Source organism: Mauremys mutica, chromosome 21 (assembly GCF_020497125.1).
Source record: "Mauremys mutica isolate MM-2020 ecotype Southern chromosome 21, ASM2049712v1, whole genome shotgun sequence".
In the NCBI taxonomy this organism is placed as follows: Eukaryota; Metazoa; Chordata; order Testudines; family Geoemydidae; genus Mauremys; species Mauremys mutica.
This window is the reverse complement of record NC_059092.1, coordinates 9,924,113-9,945,209: the sequence shown is the minus strand read 5'-3', so window position 1 is coordinate 9,945,209 and position 21,097 is coordinate 9,924,113. Positions and strand designations below refer to the sequence as shown.

Sequence of the window (21,097 nt, the reverse complement as noted above, 5' to 3'; positions counted from 1 at the left end):
CAAAAGCGGTGCTAGTCCATCCATCCATGCAGGCCCCTAAACAGGAATCTTTTGAGGGCTCCCCCCTTTATGCAGGACTAATTGCATTACTTCCACAAACCAAACAAATGGACCAACACGACACACACGAGTGCCCTTGTTCAAAAGTCCACGCTCAATGGGGGGAGCGGTATCTGGGGGGAGCAGTAAAGCGGGGGCCCCGTCGAGCAGCTTGGGGGGGGGGTCTGTGCAACGGCTCACCCCGCTCCTGCCTAGCGCCCCCCCCAGCGTTGGGCGGAGAGCGCAGGGGCTGCACCCCGCGGGGAGCAATCTGGGATTTTCCATGACTCAAAACCCAGCCAAGGCCGGCCCGGCACGTAGCGCACGCGCCTAAGGGCTGGGGCTGGCGCGAGCCCCCGCGCGGCCAATCAGAGACGGGCGAGTGGGCAGGGCCAGCCAATGCGGAGCCGGGCTGGCCGCTCCTCATCTGCATGGGATGGACTATAGCCCAGCGCGAGCCGGCCGCCTTTTCCCCAGTCGCCTTGGAGCGCGAGCTGAGCGTGACTCTCCTTCCCCCCCTCCGCTACTAGCGCCGCTGCGCCTCGGGTAAGCGGGGCGGCCCGGATGCACCGTCCCCGGGCGCCCCGAGCGAGGGGGGCGGCCCGGATGCACCGTCCCCGTCCCCGGGCGGGGGCGCACCGAGCGAGGGGGGCGGCCCGGCTGCACCGTCCCCGTCCCCGGGCGGGGGTGCCCCGAGCGAGGGGGGCGGCCCGGCTGCACGGCCCCGTCCCCGGGCGGGGGCGCACCGAGCGAGGGGGGGCGGCCCGGCTGCACCCCCCCGTCCCCGGGCGGGGGTGCCCCGAGCGAGGGGGGCGGCCCTTTGCAAGGGAGCAGCGTGCGTGGGGGGGGGGGCGTGCTGCTGCTGCTGCTGCTGCCCCCTGGTTCTTCCTCCAGCTCAGGAGGCTGCGCGGCACCAACAGGGGCTGTGTTGCCCAGTGGGGGGAGGGTGAAAGGGAATCTATCCTCTCCCCCCGCCCCCTAAAAAAAAAATAGTGCGGCAGAGCCGGCCCGTGCCAAGCCAGGGTGCACCGGGGGGGATGCACGGCCGGCGCCGCCTGTTAAATGCGGCCGGCTCCGGGCGCCGCATTGGTGCCCTGTTTGCTTCCCTGCTCACTGCGGAGGCTTTGCTCGCCGCGGCGCTGCTGTAACCGCTTCCTCCGGCTCCTCGGCTCGATTTCCCCCCCTCCGGGCCGCTCGCGGCCTCCTGCAGCCCAGGCCTGCGGGCTGGAGCCGTCTGCGCCTGCGAAAGGACGGGCGGCTCTGCTGCCAGCTGCCCCTGCTGCTGCCGGGGCACCAGGCCTCCTTGCAGCCCCCTCCCGAGTCTGCTGCCAGCCCCGCGGGTGCCCGCTAATCGGGACTCGTGTAAGAGGCGGGATGGGCAGAAATGGTCCGTTCTCTCTCTCAAACGTGATCATTGCTGCTACGTTTTACAGGCCCCCAGAGGCTACACGCGTGCCACTGCCCTGCCCTGGTTTCTCCAATGACTTAAATATATTGCATTGGTTGGTCTGGTCCAGAGACGTTTGTGCATGTTAAACCCCCTCGCCCCCACAAGGCACTTGGTTCAATCCCCAGTTAAATCAGATTTTGAGTGTACTTTGTGCCGCCCCCCCCCACCGGCACCCCCCTGAGGGATCTCTTGCTGGGGGGGGCAGTGAAACTGACCTATTTACAAATAAATATTCCCTAGGTAAGAGATTTCCCACATCCTCTTTGCACCTTTCATCCTTTCCTGCACCTTTCTTTTGTCCACCCCCTTCCCCCAAAAGAACAACCAACCCAAACTTCACTTGGTTGTGTGGGTTTTATTAACACAGTGTCTACAGACAAATGTTCAAAGCCATGTGGAGCCCAGGGAAAGTCAGTACTGCTGAAATATTAGGGTTAAGCAGCTGGCATAGCAGCAGCTTTCGTGCCTCACATACCAAGTCCCCTTCAGTGCAGGTTTACATTGCAGGACGATGTATTGATTTACAAGGCCTGTAGGCCCCTGGGCCATGCTGATGGTTGCAGGATTCTTGCAGGCCAGTCAGCATGTGGTCTCACAGTGGGAATGGTGCCTTTTTCAACCTGCTTCTCAGTGACTCACAAGAGTATTCTAATTTATGTGCTTACCTATTACTCCCTTTTTTCGTGATGCTTATAATACTTTTAGTAGGAGTGTTACTGAGAAAAGTGAGTCACAATGCAAAGGAGTGGTTCCTTAGTTCAGTAACCGTTTGTTAACATGATGGGTACAAACTAGTGAGTATTTTGCAGCAGGCTTTAATTATTAACAGTGACTGTCTGTCTGTAATATGTTATAGCTTTGAACCTTTCCCTCTTTTGTAACAGTAGCTGTCCTTCAGCTCTGCTTCTCAAATATTTAATTTATTTCTAGATCAACATTCTTGACCAACATACGTTCCCAGATGGACCGTTGGTCTAACCCAGTATGGCCATTCTTATGTTTTTATGCAATCTTAATAGTGAAAATAATTAAATGTTGCTTTTATCCTTGGAACAGTTCTGCAAGAAAGGTGGCTGCCTAATACTTGCCAGGGGTTACCACAGTCTTCATCTGAGTGTGAAAACTAGTAGTGGAAAATCTCCTTTTGACTCTCATGGGCTTTGTGCAGATGGTCAGGAGAAGTTTTTAGTCATCCAGACTTCAGAGATTTCTTTCCGTTACTTAACATGCTGAGTCACAGGGCAGGGATATGGGTTTTGAGCTGTAGGGGAAGTACTGATATTTCACTTCCAAAGCCACAAATTGAGGCAATTCAGTCCTTGATCTCCATTTTATTAAAAAACTGATTCTGAGTAGTCTGTTATTTCCTGACTTCCTGCATTCCCTGCTATGATAGATGCCAAGCAGCATTCTTATAGTCGCATCACAGTTAGAGCATAGGGATGAATGAGGAATACATGGAGGGAGACATGGGGTGGAATCTTCCTTGGTGACCCATACCTTTCCTCTCTGGAATGCTAAAGAGTGGAAGTAATAGGTCAGAGCCTAATCTTACTGGAACTGTTCATACTGGATGTGATGTTGTCAGTCTTCTCCAGAGAGGAAGGTGAGGTTGTGGAGGAGCCTTGTGAGTCTGCAGAAGTTGCCAAGATGTGCTTTTCAGCACCAAATGGAACTTGCAGCAGATAACTTGTAACTCTCATTCTGTACAGTTGCATCTTCAGTGGCAAGGTATGCGAGGTTCTGCAGTGGGTTTACCCCCATGATTTGGATTATCTCATTGTCCCATAGCCTTTGATGTGCATCTGCAAAGGCAGTCTGTTACCTTTACGCTATGTTTTCACTGCCAAAAAAGAGAGTTTTTACAGCAAGATGGTGAACTCTTGTGGTAATAACCTAGTGGAGGTGAGAGACAGTGTTGTTTTTATTTTTAATCTCTATGTAAGTAGTTATGGTCATTTTGCTGTAAAAACACCACTTTTGAAGAGCTGGCCCAATAATCTCTCTAAATCAGTAATCATATAGTTAAAGTATATGATTCTTTACCAGGCATTCATATAATACTTGTTATCTGTCTGGTAGGTTTGTTGTCCCCATATACAGTGTGGGATGAGGGATAGAAGGATTTGGTGTGTCAGTCAGTTTAGAATTTGGGACTCCTTAATTTCCAGATGCTAGACCACACCTCTCTAAATGGGTGCAGGTATCCCCTCATCTTAAAGGGGACCACTGACTAGGTCGATCACAGAAATAAGTGGAGGAATATATGTAACTTGAAAATCACTTACAAGACAGCCACTCCACAGATCGGACTCATTTCTGGTTAGTTCTGTCATGAAGCATTGGAGGCTTGGAATGGTAAATGTGAGCTTACTGCTTTCCGGAATGCTCTCTCAGGGGAGGCTTCCTGTTTTTACAGCCCTGTCTCCCACTTATGTAACCAAGGAAATGAACAGAAGCAGACCTAAGCACAGCTGTGACATGCTCATGCTTGTTCTCCTTTTTCCCCTCTGTAGCTGTGGTTGATTGAATCACGGTTGTCCAAGCAGACAGTTCATGGAAGCAAATGATTTACACTGAACTCATGATGAGTTAGCATCTGTCTACAAGATACAGTCTGTTTCCTACCAACCATCCCTGGGCAAAATGACTCTTTGAAGACAGGAGTAAAGAGACCCATCAAGGGTTAAAATAAGTGGTTTGGTGCAGGTCTGAAATACTGCAGTGCTGTAAACTGAGCATAGCTAAGGAAGGGGAGGGACTTCTGGGGAGGTCACTTCTCAAGGACATTTGAGTAATATTAATGCCTGGTTATCATTGCAACTGTGGGAGACCGGCACCCTGGAAGCTTATAATGAGTATTTCCTGGGGTAACATGTCTCCTTTTTTTAAAAAAAGGAACAGTTTATATGTTATGCAACTAGATTTCCCTGTAAACTGGCATATCCTGCCAAGGGTGGGGCATCTGATCTGATGCATTCTGATCAAGATGCAACCCTGAAAATGAAAGTAAGAGGCAGTATATGCAAGAGCCTAATCAGCTTTGCATTAAAAGCAGCCTTTCTAGGATAAAGGAGGGATTTCTGCATCAAGGAAGGGCAATATTTCATGTTAGCCACTAAACAACATGGAGGAGGTCTGTGCACTGGAAAACAGCAAGGAAAAGAGGGGGAATGTTAATTACCTGGATACTTGCTAGGGTGGGCTAGAGGTCAGGGTTCTAATACTCCAGGACTCTTCATACAAACCTGTCTATGAAAATTGATGGCTCGGTTTAAGGCTCTTACATTAGAGCAGAAAAATAGATTTAAAATCCTTTCATCTTCAGGTTTTCTACTTCCTCACTGCCAAATGAACCAGAGAGGGCTCAGAGTTAAGGGACTAAACAAAGCTGCTGTCTTACCTTGTAGTAGGGAGAGATGAAGGACATCATTTTGGGAAGATGGGTAGCTCCTGAAAGAGAGGAAGGCAAAATCAGTCTCGTGCCTGAAATCACAGCATTTTAACACTTGTCCCATGAACCTTTTATGTCATCTCAAAGGCAGACTCACGACCACTCCTGTATCCTGTCCCTACATATGACTGATTTGCTAAACAAACAAGCTTGCAATTATTTCCCTGTAATGCAACTTTTTTTTTTATTTGAGACTGCTCCCTTTAAAGAAACTAACCTCACTGCTAAATCATGGCACACAGGCACTTGCATGAGTTGCTTTAAAACCTAGCCAAGCTTATATGACTCCAGTAAATAATGCCTATTCTCGAACAAATGGGCTGAGGGTAGTAGCTAATAGGAACACAGCCAGTTTGACAGTATCTCCAGTCAGTGGAGTGATAGGGAGCACAATAAACAATAGCATCACAGCTAGAGCAGTGTTAGTGTTACAAAGCAGATAGCTTAGGCCTATAATAGGCAACAACATGCAAGGAGATGACATGGCAGCATATCCTTCTTGGATGTTCACCTTGGACTGCAGCAGAGGTAGATATGAAGGGTGTTTTCTCTGTAGTCTGCCCTAATTAATCTGTGCTGCTGGCTTTAACTGAACGGCTGGGTACCGAAAAAGCTTGTAATGGAGACTGATTTCAGAGTGTATTAGGGTTGCTCTGGTAATTGAAGTGAGAGTGGTATTTATAAAAACTGATCCTGAACCCTTGATCTGCTTAGTGAGCTATTGCTGCAAGATTCACTGTCAAGGCACAGTGTCACTCAGTAAGAATTTAATAGGTCATTGACTGAAGGATCACTTCCTGCTGGGTGTGTTTTGGGTGGGGTTTCTTTTTTTGACAAGGAAAAAATTGTATGCAGAAAACTAGATGTGAAACAAAAGTTCTTCCTCCAGATGGAGAACTTTAACATGCTTCATATAAAATGCAGAGGAAGCTAGCCATCCAGTAACTTGCCTTTGACTGGAGACATAACTAATTAACACACATAGCTGCCTCTTTCCGTGTCAGGATTTGGTTATATTCATCTCCCAGAATCTGTTTTTACAAGTGCTCAATGGGAGCTTCTGCACTGAAGTCTCTCTCAACAAAAGTCGTTTCAGCTAGTCCCTGTCTGTCCAGGTTGCTTCGTTATTATCTAAGGCTGGTATCTTTTAAGGAGTCTAAGGGAATTGAGCCTAAAAGAATTAGGCATCTCACTCCCTTAGGCCCCTTGGGAAAATCCCAGCCTGAATGAACAGGTTATACTACCTGAAACTCATAACTGATACCTTAGCGAAGGGAAGAAATTTGATGGTGGCTTTCTCCTGTGCCAACAGGAACTTAAAAAAAGTGACTAGCAATATTGATGGAACTGCGTACGTGACCTTTAGTGGTACTAAGGGTTCCTGTTCCGTCTTTCACAATATTAAATTTTTCTTTTCTTTTTCTTGGCAGATATTCAAAATGTCCATACTCAAGATCTGTGCTCGTGAAATCTTTGACTCACGTGGGAACCCCACTGTGGAGGTAGACCTCTATACCAACAAAGGTGAGTCTTGTTTCTCCCCAGGTCCTTCTACTCCTCCCACATATCAGTATGGGCTGCCTACATAGGTCTGAAGTAGGACGATAATTGGTACAGAACCTCACAGCAGAGGAGTTCAGTGTTGTGCACATGCTATGGTGAACTTTCCTTTCATGCTTCATGGGGCTCCTGCTTGCTGAGGGGTCTGAGGCTGACTTGTATAGGAGGATATTTAGAGGAGAGGGATGCAAACAATCTAGCAGCCACAACTTCTGTGAAAAGTGGTGTGTTAAAGCCCTATATATTTCAGTCTGCTCTGTCTCAAAGGATGGCTGAGATGATTAAATGAGAAGCTGAAATCTCCAGGCTTGCCATATTGTGATAAAAGGAACACATCTCAGTCCAGTATATCTCTGCGTGGGGAAGTCTCATATCTTTAGCTATTGGTCTTGGTGGCTTTGTTAGAAACCTGATGTACACCAGCATGATTTAAACAGCAAATTACTTTACCAGTAGTGGTCAGCTTGAGTCAGGCTTCATGAATAATAAATTCATAAATTCATCTCTAGTGCAACTCCAGGGGGGAACTTTAGCCCCCAGATTAAGGCCAGAAACTTCTGCGTTTAAGCTGTGCTGAGGCATGAGAGAACCATACAAATCTTACATGACCTGTCACTACGCTTGTTTTCTTCTCTGGCACTCAACGTGTGCACTTCAGGGGTTTCCTCTCCCAGCCTCTTCTGCATGATCCTGTAATCATGTATTTGATGTGAGTATCTGTAGCCGTAGGAGTTACTGTGAAGTGCAGCATTGAGGTTCAGCTGCTGGAAGAGATGAGTGGTGGAGAGAAGCTCTACTTTAAACATAACTAGTAACCTTTCAACCCAAGAAACAAATGGCCGGTGAATGGGTCTCAGAATCTGAATGTCTCCTAAGCTGGCACTGATAGGAAAGTGCAAACCCAAACTGAGAGTGAAATTCTCTATTTCCCTTCACCTAACCCTGTGCTGAATACATTAAGCTGTAGGGATGACTGAAGCTACAAGAAAGATCTTCATACTATTTTATCTGTATGGATTCAGTGGCATAATTAACCTGAGAGTGGACAGTGAGGAGTTTCTTTCAAATGTACTCATGGTCATGTCTTGTGAACAGAGCTGGGACCTTTCCTCTCTGTGTAAGGCTTCCCAACCACCGATGAGTAGGAGCCCCAGGACAAGATGTATCAATAGTCCAGCAGTTGGTACTTCAGTAATTCAAACATCTAGCGTTTGCATCAATGGGGCTTTCTGCTTGAAACTAGGATAAGCTTCACTGATGGTGTAGCTGGAGCAAAATCCCAGTGTAAGCAGGGGTCTTATTTCCCCCCACTTCAACAACTACCAGTGTCCCTTGCTGCTCTCTGCTCTCAACTCCCACATTGGGCTCTGGCAAACTCAGCTCTATGCCTGTATGTTCTTGCTTTCCCTCTAGAAGCTCTCTGCTTAATTACAGGAAGTGGTGGCTATCTCTCATCCGCTGAAGTTAGCTCTGCTCCAGGTCCCTTGTTGCACTGCCTGCCTAATGACCTCTACCAACACCCTTCCCTTTGCTGTAACTTTGTGTAGCTGTTTAATGTGGACACAGACATGACTAGACAGCTGCTCAGCTGTAATTGTGGTTGTATATCTAACATCCTTCATCTGTTTTGGTTGCTGCAAGGCATTTTCCCTCCACCCTTACTCATTGGGTCTTTGTTATTTATTGCTCCGTATCTTACGAGATCAGACACTTCAGTTGTCCAAACCCATACGAGCGTGGCATGGAATGAGCAATCACAATAGCTGTAATGCGCTAACCAAACAGCTTAGCTCTGTGCCTGGAAAGATGAATTCCTTCTCTTAATGACATTCCATACCAGTCTTCTGCTTGAGAGAGGAAGGCTAGAGAGATCAAAGCTGGCACCACATATCAAAGACTGCATCAGCTCTAGTGCTCTCAATGTTCTGTTCTGCAGGGCAATGTCCTCAGCTAGAAGAGGGTATGTCTGCGGTTTTGTGCCCAATCTGAGTGGTCTTCCCCTCAAACGATCTTCTGCTGATGCCCTCTTCCCCCCCACAGCCCCACTCCAAACACCTACCCGCCTAAGAGCAAGTGATCCAGTTTCGTCTCTGCATAGAACTAGTGGGCCAGCCCTGGCAATGGTGCTTTTTGATGGGAATTAAGTTTGTGTTTTTTTTTAGTTTTTGGGTTTCTTTTTTGAGGAGAGGGACTTAGGAAATAATACTACTGTTAAGCTAGATACCTCCAGCTCCTAGCTCATCTGGGAACGGGCGGCTTATTCAGATGACGGATGGGCTTTTCCTGACTCATGCCTTCTGAAGGAAGCAAGCTCAGTCTTGATATTCAGCCCATCTGCACATTGAGCAGTCTGCGTTGGCTTATTGCATTGCCCAAGCATGACTCGGAAGAGTAACTCTCCCTGATCCAGGAGAGAGACCTCCAAGTGTGGCGGGAGCAGCATTCCCTGTGCTTGCAATACTAATCGTTTTAGGTTGGGGTGAAGAACAAGCAGAACCTCCCTGGATCCTGCCATGCTGAGATTGTTCTCTCTTCTCTCCTGCTATACTCAGGTCTATTCAGAGCTGCTGTACCTAGTGGCGCCTCCACTGGAATCTATGAGGCACTGGAGCTTCGTGACAATGACAAGACTCGCTTCCTGGGAAAAGGTAAATCTATTCTTTCCTTTCCAGGGTCCAGGTTCTGCAGGAGATGTTGCTGCAAACACTCATTCACCAGTGCTGTTGTAGTAGGTAGTACGCTGGCATCTTTATATTTCCATCCCATCCCCCTTCACTTAGCCTGTAACAATGAAACATGTGCTAACTTGCAATCCCTTAACAGCACGTCGGTTGACCCATTGCACAGAAGTGCTCCAGTACTGTTCAGAAGTGTAGTATCTGTTCTTATCAGTTTAATACCTCCACAGCTCCTCTTGAAAACAATGGGAGCAGTGGATGCCTATTTCCTCAGAAAATTAGCCATAATGAGAGACGGAGATGCTTGTATTTGCCTGAGTATATAGAGTTCAGTCACTTTTGTTAGCTGGTCACGGCATTCTAGTACAATATGCAGTAGGCTTTCGTTACCCCACTTTGCTGCTCCACTGCATGTTGACATACCTCAGGGCCCTCGTTCTGTGCTAGATAGTAATGTATTCAGGCTAATGGGCAGCTAAATAACCCACCCCCAAGAGCCCATTATCCTTATTTGCCAGTTAATCACAAAGATCCTTCCTAGAGATGGAAGACTGCTTGTAGGGTGAGTGCTTGGAGCATGCTCTTCCCTGAACCATTTGGTAACAATTGGTGTAATGTACTGCCAGGCTTAGGAGGAAATGTATTAGAATGAGGATGATGTATGGAATCTAAAATTAAGAGCATCTGGTAGAGCAGTCCTGAGCCAAGCTCAGAAAAGCTTGCATGTGAGCATTAGGCTGTCCAGTGTTAAATGCAACTGTTCATGGCTGCAGTGACCTGTTTGGGGCAGAAGATCAAACTCAGTTTTCAGAGAAAGCATAGGTGCCTTTTTAAACGGACCTTTGGGAAGGGTCTGCAAAAGTACATCCATACACTTCCACTGTGAAAGCCAATGTGCCAAGGGAATCTATCAAATAGTATAGATTAAAGCCTGTGCATTTAGGTAATACAGTTGTTGAGCAATTTCACGTTTGTAATCCTAAAACATCTTGCTTCTCACTGTGTTGCTTTCCAGGGTTCAGCAGAGTGGCTAGGGTTTAGCTCCCTTTTTCCTCTCATTGGAAATCACTAGGGAAATGGATTGGTTCTATGGGAGTCTGATCAAATTCCCATGACTCTTGAGGGGCTGGTATTTTTAAATGGAAAGGTCGGCGGCCTCTGTGGTGCTTCATAAACTCGATTGCAGTAAAGATTTCTTCGATTCTGGTCTGGCGAGATGGAACTGTTTGTCCTTACTGTCTCGGCGCTCAGATGAAATGGACTTCGAATGTGCCCAGATTACCCAAGCAGAGCTTGATCTGGGCAGGCTGGTTAAGAAAAGCCTCCTAGGAAGAACTGAAGAGCTTGCACTGTCTACAACTTAACAGAACAGCTATATAGTCTTTGGAAACGGTCCCATAAACACTTCATTTGGCTAGGAGTTTTTTTGTTCAAATAGCAACAACCCACTTCGTCAGACTCATGCGTCTATAAGGTGCCATAGGACGCTTTGTTGCTTTTTACAGATCCAGACTAACATGGCTACCCCTCTGATACTTGTTCAAATAGAATTTTAAGGGCTTATCTGCTCCTGCTGCTTATTCTGCATCTGGAGTCCTAGCCCTCTGCTTGAAAAAATACATGATTTGTGTCAGGTAGGGAATAAGCAGCAGGAGCCAACAGACTGTCCAAGATACTAATAAAAAACAGAGGAGTGGAATGTAGGAAATACAATAGAAATATTTCCAAACAGATTGCTTTGGAAAAGCCTTCTGTAAGTCATCAGAGGCTGTTTAATAATGCAGATCTAATCAGGCTTTGCTTGGCTTACCTCACCTGCTCCATGTGTTCTGAACAAAGGAATCTTTGAAGCACTTGTCTGCTCAGATCATCTTTGAGAACACTCATCACAGGGGAGGCTATCAGTGTCATTAGGCTGGTGTTGGTTGACTGGTTAATTACTATGGTCTTGGCTGATGGAGGAAAGAAGCAGAACCTACCTGGATTTGGGAGTGGATTGGTCTTCTGTCATTGTGTACTTGGCAGGCATAATAGACTCTGTGAGTGTTTGACTGCAGGTTGAACAGCTAGGATGCGCAGCGTTATGTACAGAATTGGTGTGGCGTTGTATTCAGAACCCCCATTTCTCTTTCATCCTTTTTTTTTAATCCCAGGAAAATGTTGGCTGACGTGCAGCATTTTGTACAGGCACCAACTGCTTCAGCAAAAGACAAAGCTTTAATATCTCCATGTAGGCTCTGATGTTCAGTGTAACGTTAACCACTCTTCCAACTGAGGACTCTAATGTAAAAGCAAAATGGTTCTGCCTCAGCTAGACCTGGATTATGATGATGCTCCAATAGTCAAACAAGACAGGGTTGCAGATACTCAACACCCAGTTGTCTTTGTTTAAATCCTCAAAGAAAAAATCCTCCCCTCCTCTGGCACCCCACATGCGCTTACAGGAGCAGCCCTTTTTCTTAAGTGTCCTAATGGCCTCCTTATCCAGAAGTTGGCATGTTCAGCCAATAGGAACCTGAAGGGTTGCAAATTCAAGGCTGGACTCTAGAATTGAGACACTGCTGGGGGAAACAATCCACCTTGATTGGCTGGAGATGCATCAACTTGCACTACCTTGTGAACCCGCTGGCTTCTGTTCTGTTGCTTAATATGTGGCATTTTGCTCATCTTTGAAACTATTGCAACACTTTCTCTGCACTCTTGTGACCTCGTCCTTCCTTCATTTGCAGAGTCTGCTTTTGTGTTCTTCTGTGGGCCTTCATCTCTTCCTTTACTCTCTTGTCCATTTCACTTCTGTCAGGTGTATCCAGAGCTGTTAAATATGTTAACGAGTTCCTGGCTCCAGCGTGTTGTACTCAGGTAATGGTCATGTGTGTTTGTTGCAACCTGTCACTTGGACAGACTCCTCCAGTGCATGGTCTTGCAAACTAACCTTTCAGCAGGCATTCCTAGAGGATGGCTATTTCCATGATAACTTGCCCCTCACCTGAGATCACCTTCTGAAAGAACTTAGCCTTGGCAGTGAAAGCTAAGGTTTGGTTAGGGGGAGAAGCTGAATGACAGGTGATTGGGGTTGGATTTTTTTTTTCAAGTGATCATCTACTAATGCCTGCTTAGCCTGTGTTTGATTAGATCAGTGATTGATTTGCTTGTTCCTTCCAGGTGTCTCAAAAGCTGTTGGGCACGTCAATAAAACAATTGCACCTGCACTGATTAGCAAGGTAGGAGCATTGGTTATTTAACTAACTTCATTTAATGCAAGTCCATTTTCTAGCTCTATTTTTTTTGTCCCTTTAAAAAAAAAATAATCAAGGAGCTGGAGAATATCTCCTGATGTGTAGCTGGCCTGTGCGTGAGTGCATGAGAACAAATTGACTTAAAATAACTCTTTTGAATCCAGTAACTGCTCCCATTAATGAGTGCAAATGTAACCCTGACTTAGCCAGACGAGCATCACTTATTCTGGTCATCTGCGAGTTGGTCTGGGGTAACGTTGCATGTGTTGCTGCATATAACAGTCTAAATGGTGAACTCAGTGCATATTTATTCCTAGTGTCCAGCATTCAAAATGAAAATGTAATGGCACTTCATTCTTACAGATTTTTTTTTTTAAAGCACAGAGTTTGGTTTCATATGTCAGCTCTGTCTGACTGAAGGAGTCCATCTGTATTAAAGCTACTGTGAAGTCATACTCTGAGTGTAGAGGTCTTGCTGAGCTAGGATCACTGGAGCCCTCTGTACAGGCTAGAGGAGGAGCATAAACCTTCATTGGTTGCCCCTCGGCCAGGCCAGGATGAGGGCAAGGGCAGCTTCCTTCAAATAAGGCGTATTCAGAGTTCAGGAGTAAGATAGTTGGAATTCACTAGGGTTTGAGTTTCCTTTTGGCTCTCTTTGGTGTATCCACTCAACTTCAAGACCTGCTATAATTTGCTAGAAACTGAAATTTACATACAATCACAGTGCATGTCTAGCCTCTTAGCTCCGCTATTTCTTAGTTACCCTCATGTCTGCCAGACATACACACTAGATATCTTCTGATCTCAAATTAGTGTCAGTTTTTGAAGCTGAAATTTGGGGGGAACCCACAGGTAGGTGACATGGGAGAAGGGGGTTTGCTTTGAATTGTACAACCTGGCTTTATTCCTTGGAGTTTCACTCTTCTTCCCTTTGCAGAACATAAATGTTGTGGAGCAAGAGAAGATTGACAAACTGATGCTGGAGATGGATGGATCAGAAAACAAGTGTAAGTGTCTTTTTGCACAACACGCAGATGTACCGTTTCAGCACCAGGTTTGTTGTCCAAAGTAACTAAAGTTGGCTGGGGGAGGAGGCCAGGAGAAGTGCACTCCATCATGGTTCTGCTGCTGTGATTGTAGGTACTTTGTACCCACTAGGATGTATGCTGGCAGTGCATGTGCCCAAGGAGGCTTTCGTGACAATTTCATGTCTAAACTATTGTAAGCTACGCCGAACTTCATGCAGAATGGGAGTGGACGAAAGGGGAGTTGCAATGAGCTTACTTTGTGGCTCATGCGTTTAAGAACGGGTATCACAAGAGCGCTTCTGAGGTGTTGCTTTTTGAGGAGGATTTGCATTGTCTATATAAACATGTTTCCCTTTTGTGTTTCAGCCAAGTTCGGGGCTAATGCCATTCTGGGTGTGTCTCTGGCTGTGTGCAAAGCTGGTGCTGCTGAGAAGGGGGTCCCCCTGTATCGACACATTGCTGATCTTGCAGGAAACCCAGAAGTCATCCTGCCAGTTCCTGTAGGTTTCCTGAGTCGAACATTTGGAGACTTTATCTGCTTGGGTGGCATTTTCCTACGTGATTTAGGAGCACAAGTCGCATTGACTTTCACAGGGCCTCTTGCTTCTAACTTGTGGATGCTTGAAAAATCCCATTCCCTATCCTTGGAAGACTGATTGCTATGCAAGAAGTATTAGCACAGTACTCGGACTTGGGAGAATAGTGTATCTCCTGGCCTCAGGAGTCTGAGGGTTTTCTAATGGAACCCTTCTGGATTGTAACCCTTGGTTTAAAGCACAGATGAAGTAGACCTACATGGTGGTCTTCATGGTAAACTCAAGTGACACGAGTTAAGGTGCAACTCTCCCTTGATTCCTTATTCAGGGAGAGCACGCACAGGTTTCATGCAGAATGAGAATGCATTCTGTGTCCAGGGTGAGTGCATGGTGTCTGAACAATCAAGTGTTTGATCCTACACCTGTGACACAGTGGGTGTGTTTCCATTGACTTCCACAGGTCCAGGATAAGAGTGGGTGTTCTGGACAGCTTGTTTGGTGGAAAGGGAAATGGGTATATCTCATTCCACTGCTTAGTTGTACTGTATTGATCATGGCTAAAGATTGAGGGGAGGTGGAGCAGCTAACTCTGCCTCTGTTTTCTTGTGTCAAGGCTTTCAATGTGATCAATGGTGGGTCCCATGCTGGTAACAAGCTGGCCATGCAGGAGTTCATGATCCTCCCAGTTGGTGCTGAGAGCTTCAAGGAAGCCATGCGTATTGGTGCTGAGGTCTACCACAACTTGAAGAATGTCATCAAGGAGAAGTACGGAAAGGATGCAACCAATGTGGGTGACGAGGGCGGTTTTGCACCCAACATCTTGGAGAACAAAGAAGGTACAAAGCAGAGATGGGTGGAGAAACTAGAACGTTGCCACCAGGTGTGTGCAAGGCTGTGTAACTGGCTCAGCTGCTTCAGCCCATCATGGACTCCATATACATCAGGCTACTGGCCTAACAGTTTTGCTGATATCTGGGGGAGGGATCTCTTCCTTTCTATTAACTCTTAATGGTCACTGAAATACTCATCCATCCCCCTTCCATTCACCCCAGAGTGGGGGCCGGTCCAGTCCCATAAAAGGCTTTCCAGCGCCAAGCTGCTGTACTGAATGCTCCCTATCACTGACTCCAGAAGGCTAAATTGCCAATGGGAGACAGAGACAAACCTGGCCATGTGCGGGTAGGACCTAGTGGTTCCATTCCATGAATTCACGTGGATTAACACGGTGACTTAACTTTTCCATAAATTTCATTTGCCGTGTACGCTGGGTGGAGGACACCCCTGTGTCAGTTAGCGGTGTGGTTAAACTATTATAGTTCTTATGCCTAAGGTTGCTGTTGCTCAAAAGTAAATAAGTGAAGAGACTTGACTGGGGCTGGTCTGTCTCCTAATGCTCCGGGGAGAAGGGATAGCTTGCACTGTAGCAGTCAGTGAGCAATAAAAGCTGCTGGGGAAGTGGAACAAAGGTGACCTCTGTCCCAATTCCTCAGTCTCTGAGACAGCACAAACCTCCAGGAAAGGGGACCCGCTTTCCAGCAACATTGAAAATACAGTCACCGAGGAGCCTACAGTGCTGTGTGCCCGCCAAGTGGGTGGCAGGGGAGCATCCTCTGAGCCACAGGGGAACTGACACCTCTGCATCAGCAGAAAGATGTTTCAGTTTTGAATGTAACTGATAGTTTTCGCTGTAACCACTATGGTACATAACTGTCCAACCTCTACGTAGCAGTCCCTTCAGCAACGCTGGAGATACTTGAGCAAACACTAGTCTCTCTGAATCTACAGGCAGCTTCTTCACCTTCATGCTACTGAATGGACAGTCTATTGGCTTTATACACTGGCGTTTTTTTAATAGGAAGCTGCTGTTTAAATATAAATAGCAAACAATCAAGTGAACTCTTTGGGGTCTGGGAGTTCCACAGCCTTGTGTTCGTACGGGCTGCTGCTTTTGCAGCTTGGCCTACTCTAATATCAACTGTTTTCTTTTCTAAAAAGTACTGATCAAAGTTGATACTGTACACAGTCTGGCGGGTCCTGCTGCTACTTGGCTCTAAATCTGGAAGGAGGGGGTCGTATTACTGTTACATGGTGATCATCCAGCGCTTGGCTCTTCAGACATCCAAGTGGTATCATGTTTTAGAGGATTCAGCAGCCATGCCTCCTGTCAGAAATAGCCTCCCTTTTCCAAGGAAAAGCAGGGAATGTGTGTAACTGGAGCCCTGACAGGTCACTAGGGGAAACACAGTCCTCTCTGTCCCACTCAACATCAGGCTAAATTTACTGCTTTGACTGTTAATGCCTTTCCCCTTACCAGCTCCGACTGTGCTTCTGCAGGAGTTGGAAACTAGGCAGGATCCAGGCAGGCCAAGTCATTACTTCGTGCCTAGCTAAATCCCCACTGCAGTTGAAACTGGAAATGGTATTCATTTCCTGTCCTTTAATTGTTCGCCGATGTTGATATGGGCTGCTGTGCTCCGCCTCAGAGGTGGCTTCATGTCAGTGGTGGGTGAAGATTCTTAAGTATCTCTCTGAGGCTGACATGGGGTATCTTAAAGATAAATGAAGTGGTAAAATTCTCCAGGAGTATCAGGTGCTGTACACACATTGGTCAGTAAGACCTTGTAACACCCCTAAAAGGCTGGTAAGGAATAATCTCATTTTACAGATGGAGAGAGGTCAGTGACTTGCCCAAGGCCCCCCAGAAAGTCAGTAATAGAATGAGGATCACCTTGAAGCCTACAGCGTGCATTTTGTAGAAAAGCAGTGTTAAGTGTTACCCGGGAATTCATTCTAACCCACTATCTATCCTTCCAGCTCTGGAGCTGCTGAAGACTGCGATCAGCAAGGCCGGCTACACTGACAAGGTGGTCATTGGGATGGATGTGGCTGCCTCAGAGTTCTATCGCGATGGAAAGTACGACCTGGACTTCAAGTCTCCTGATGACCCCAGCAGATACATCACTCCTGACCAACTGGCTGATCTGTACAAGAGCTTTATCAAGAGCTACCCATGTGAGTGGTACATGCTGCTCAGTTAGCAGGCAGCCAGTAACAGATGGTGTACTCCCTGGCAGGTCTTCCCCACCCCCCCAACACCACCACCTCTTGGTGCACTGCAAGAGGACAGGCTGGAGTAGAGCTAAAGAAACTGAGTGGGGTTGGGTGGAGATTAAATACTTCATAAAAAAAGCCTTTAATCTTGTGCTTTAGATTTGGTCCATAGTAGATGCGGTTTCAGAGCTGCTAATGCAGAGTCCTGAGCAGGGAGGTGTCAGGTGCATTAGTATGTCAGCCCTAAACATCACCTGGCTATAATTAGCTTGAACTCTTCCTGGATGCTGAGGCTGTTAATTAAAATACCCCTTCTGCTTATCTTCTCAGTGGTGTCCGTTGAAGATCCCTTTGACCAGGATGACTGGTCAGCTTGGAAGAAGTTCACTGCCAGCGTGGGTGTTCAGGTGGTGGGTGATGACCTGACTGTGACCAATCCTAAGCGTATTGCTAAAGCTGTGGAGGAGAAATCATGCAACTGCCTGTTGCTCAAAGTGAACCAGATTGGCTCTGTCACGGAGTCCCTGCAGGCGTAAGTCACCTTACAGATATAGACCCAGACCAACTTGATAACATCAGTGTGTGGCTAAGTACTTGCACTTCAAATACCACCTGAATTACTCACTCACACACACACACACACAAAACTGTCTTCTGCCTCCTGATGGAAGAGTATTCAGTGCCGTGCCTGAAACATCTTAAAACATTCCCAGCCACAAGTCTCCATGAAGTGATGGGCTGGATGACAGTGTTTCGCAATGCATCATTGCATCCTTAACACCAATACCAATATTAACTGAATAAACCTGAAGCTGGATTGTGCAGTCATTAGCCATACTTGGCACTTGGCATCCTTTGTACAAGTGGTGCAGAATCTTACTCCTATTTCTCTTGCTTTAGCTGCAAGCTTGCCCAGTCCAATGGCTGGGGTGTGATGGTGAGTCACCGTTCTGGAGAGACTGAAGATACCTTCATTGCTGACCTGGTGGTTGGTCTCTGCACTGGACAGGTCAGTATCTGTACCTGGAATGGTTCCCCTCTAGTCACCTGGCTTCTTTCTTTCATAGCACAGAAGCTGTTCTGTAGCAAGAAACAGATGATCCTAATGACCTCTGAGGCACAAGGATTTTCCTCTGTTGCTATACAGGAGGCCAGCTAGTCTGTAATAGTAGCTATGGTGAAACATACTGATGCTTTCTCCTCAGTAAGTGGAGATGCTGTTTCCTTGTGATGTCACTAATAAAACAAGGGAGGAATCTCTCAGCTCAATCCATGTGGGTGTGTCAGGATTTCCTGGTGTTGTAACTTCCAGCAATAAAATGAGTGAGTGCACTAGTCACTGCTGGAATCCAACTTCCACCCAGCTTGCTTCAGGTTCAGGCTAGCTGATCAGGCTTCTGATCACTTCCGTCCTTCCACCATGCTCAACTTGATACATTATTATTAAGGACATAATTGTTCTTGCCTCCTATCAAAGGAGGGGTATTTGTCTTCATGCCTTCGGCTCTTGAGAGCAGATCTGTTTTTTAACCCCAAAGTAACTAACTTCCTGACCTTTCTTTCAGATCAAGACTGGTGCCCCTTGCAGATCTGAGCGTCTAGCTAAGTACAATCAGCTCCTGAGGTGAGGATTGCTCTGGATTGGAGTGGGGAGGAGGAGGACTAAGGCTAGCCTGCAGGCTTGCTCTAAGAACAGGGTGTAACGCATTGTCCATCGGATGACTTGGTCTCTGCTGTGCTGACTCTCCAAGAGTCCAGTGGAACCAGAGCAGTCTCCATTGCCATGCCAGGATGCTCACACTGGCTAAGATCTCCCTAGCTGGCTGTAGGGAGACTTCAGTGGGTGCTGCCATGCATTCTGGACTGACCAAATACCATGGGCTAAGTGGCTCAAAGATTGCGGGGGGTCCCTAGCTGGCTCTTGTAGAACTTTCCATGTTGCCCCTGTGGGTGTATAAACATAGGTGGTGTAGCCACAGCTTGGTCCCTCTATCCAAATGAAGAAGCCCTTATCTTGTGACCTGGGGCAACCCTAGTTCCGTGAAATGCCACCACCTTCTAGCCCAGAAAACATGAATACTCAGCCATCTGTGCTTATGCTATGCCTTGACAGCAACTTTAGTCGGTGCCTGATGCTTGCTGTGTTGGCCGCCCTTGGTATGGGCAGCACTGCACTTAAACACTGAATACACCACGGGGAGATCATAGTTAGGAAGTATCCTGCAATACCAGAGTCGCTTGGCATGAGGTGTAGACGTTAGTGGTTCATTTGAAGGTCAGCAGAATAGGTTTTGTTCTTGGCTGGGTGGGTTGCAGCATGCAATGCATGTGGTCAGCTACTAAGCACTCTTGACTCTTCCATGCGTATGACGTGAAGGAAAACACTGTCTCTTGCCAAGGTGCTTGTGCCCCACAAAAGACGACAAGCCCAAATTCAGCTGCATATCTGGAAGCAGCATAGGCTCAGTGGCACAGTCTAATGCACGTTAACTTGTGTTGGCTGCTGAACTTCCGGTTTTATGGCAGAAATGTCACAGGGAGGGTTTCAAGCATGTGTGGTGAGATCACTGTCCTCTCCATTACTACACTTGGGTGGGTTTTGCTCCATCACTGTTGTCGCTGCCAGTCCAGTCAAGCAGTCATACAAATAGATGTACAATGTTCTGTGCTTACACCTTTCTTTTTCCTTTGGTCTCTCTTTTTTCCCCGCCCCCTTTTCCCAAACAGAATTGAGGAGGAGCTCGGAAGCAAGGCCCGCTTTGCTGGCAGGAACTTCAGGAACCCCCGTATCAACTAAGTTCTGCGGGTCAGACAGCCCCTGTTCTGGTTTAAAGCACTAGTCACCTGATTAGATCATTATTTACCTGTATTGGGAAGAATGGCAGCTGAAGGAACAAGACCAGTTTGCAGGGCCTCTCACCCTAGACTATTTCACCTAGTGTTCCCCAGCTCTACCTGTTGCTCTTAAGCGCTTTGCTGCTTTTGTAGAACAGTCCCTCTGGGGGTTTTGTGTATTAAAAAAAAAAAAATTGGAACCATGTTTTAAGTCCCCACTTTGACCTTGTTGACTGTGGGCATAAACATACTTTCCCCCTGTTTAAGTGTGTGGAGCTGTGTAACTTGCAGTGCAGCCTGAGGTTCCTGCAGACAGAAATAGTAGTGTTATGTGAGGCAAATAAAAGCATCAAACAACCCAGCAGTGAGTGTTGCCTGGAGTTATTCCATGGGACGTCTCACTAGCATGCACCCCTTCCCTGTCCCCAGTCTCCTGTTTCAGGTCCTGGCTAGTGGCATGCCTGGTGTTTGTTGTCCCCACAAAAAGCTGCAGCTTAGCTGCCTTTGCCCTTCACAGACCTGCTGCTGCTGAGAGTTCACTTAACCAAGTTAGCCCCTCTTGAAAACAGAGTTCACTCATGAGAAAGCTTTGGGGTATTCTCTGAACTCTTGCTGCCGCCTCATCTCACTGTGCACGTTCTTGCTCTCCCATCCCCGAAAGCCGATATAAGAATTACAATCACTTGTTTACTTTCAGCATTCAGTGCAAACTGCTTACATGCTCAAAGGTCAATAAGGCTTCATATGCCTAAGCCTCATCAGTGCCTCTGTATTTTGTTTCACGTTTGGGTGCTTTAGATGTAGGGGGTTGAAGAGAGCAGAGTGAGCTTTAAGCAGAAACACAGATGCAGCTTTGGTCCGGTGCATCTAACTTGTATAGTCGAGATTGGCCCCTGGTAATGTGGCCATAAGTCCTCGTGTGCCACCTTCCTTCAGCTAGTTTGATAAATTTTTGAAACTATAAGGATCTCCTTTCAGGATGTAATAGCAGTTGCTTGGTCCTTTTCTCCAATGTCTCCTAGCACTGATGCAAGTCATTACTTCCCTAGCTCAGAGGGCTCCCTTCCCACCAATCCATGTAGCTTCTCATCCTCTTGCAAGGGAGAGTGTTTGGCAAATATTTGTTTAAACTCCCAAGCCCCTGTAGTTTTCTGCACAGGGTGACTTGGCCGCCTTGACACTGAAGACGTGATGGCAGTATTAGCAAAATGTGTGTCTGCTTTATCTTCC

At 46.9% G+C, this 21,097-nt stretch overlaps 1 protein-coding gene across 1 annotated transcript; it reads left to right on the top strand.

Annotated features, from left to right (window-relative positions):
- The first annotated feature begins 436 nt into the window (after positions 1-436).
- Positions 437-20,228, top strand: ENO1 (enolase 1). Its single transcript, XM_044996215.1, has 12 exons — positions 437-585; positions 6,374-6,467; positions 9,056-9,151; positions 12,344-12,402; positions 13,355-13,424; positions 13,812-13,945; positions 14,595-14,817; positions 16,796-16,993; positions 17,363-17,564; positions 17,933-18,041; positions 18,598-18,656; positions 19,760-20,228. The coding sequence occupies exons 2-12, from the start codon at positions 6,383-6,385 to the stop codon at positions 19,827-19,829; spliced, it is 1,305 nt and encodes a 434-aa protein (XP_044852150.1). The 5' UTR covers positions 437-585; positions 6,374-6,382; the 3' UTR covers positions 19,830-20,228.
- Positions 20,229-21,097: the final 869 nt, after the last annotated feature.

Bases quoted from the DNA above. Each gene is read 5' to 3' on its own strand.
- ENO1 (XM_044996215.1), top strand. From the start codon at position 6,383: ATGTCCATACTCAAGATCTGTGCTCGTGAAATCTTTGACTCACGTGGG. The intron at 9,152-12,343 runs GTAAATCTATTC...TGTTCCTTCCAG, and splicing joins GACTCGCTTCCTGGGAAAAG to GTGTCTCAAAAGCTGTTGGG. The intron at 18,657-19,759 runs GTGAGGATTGCT...TTTCCCAAACAG, and splicing joins AAGTACAATCAGCTCCTGAG to AATTGAGGAGGAGCTCGGAA.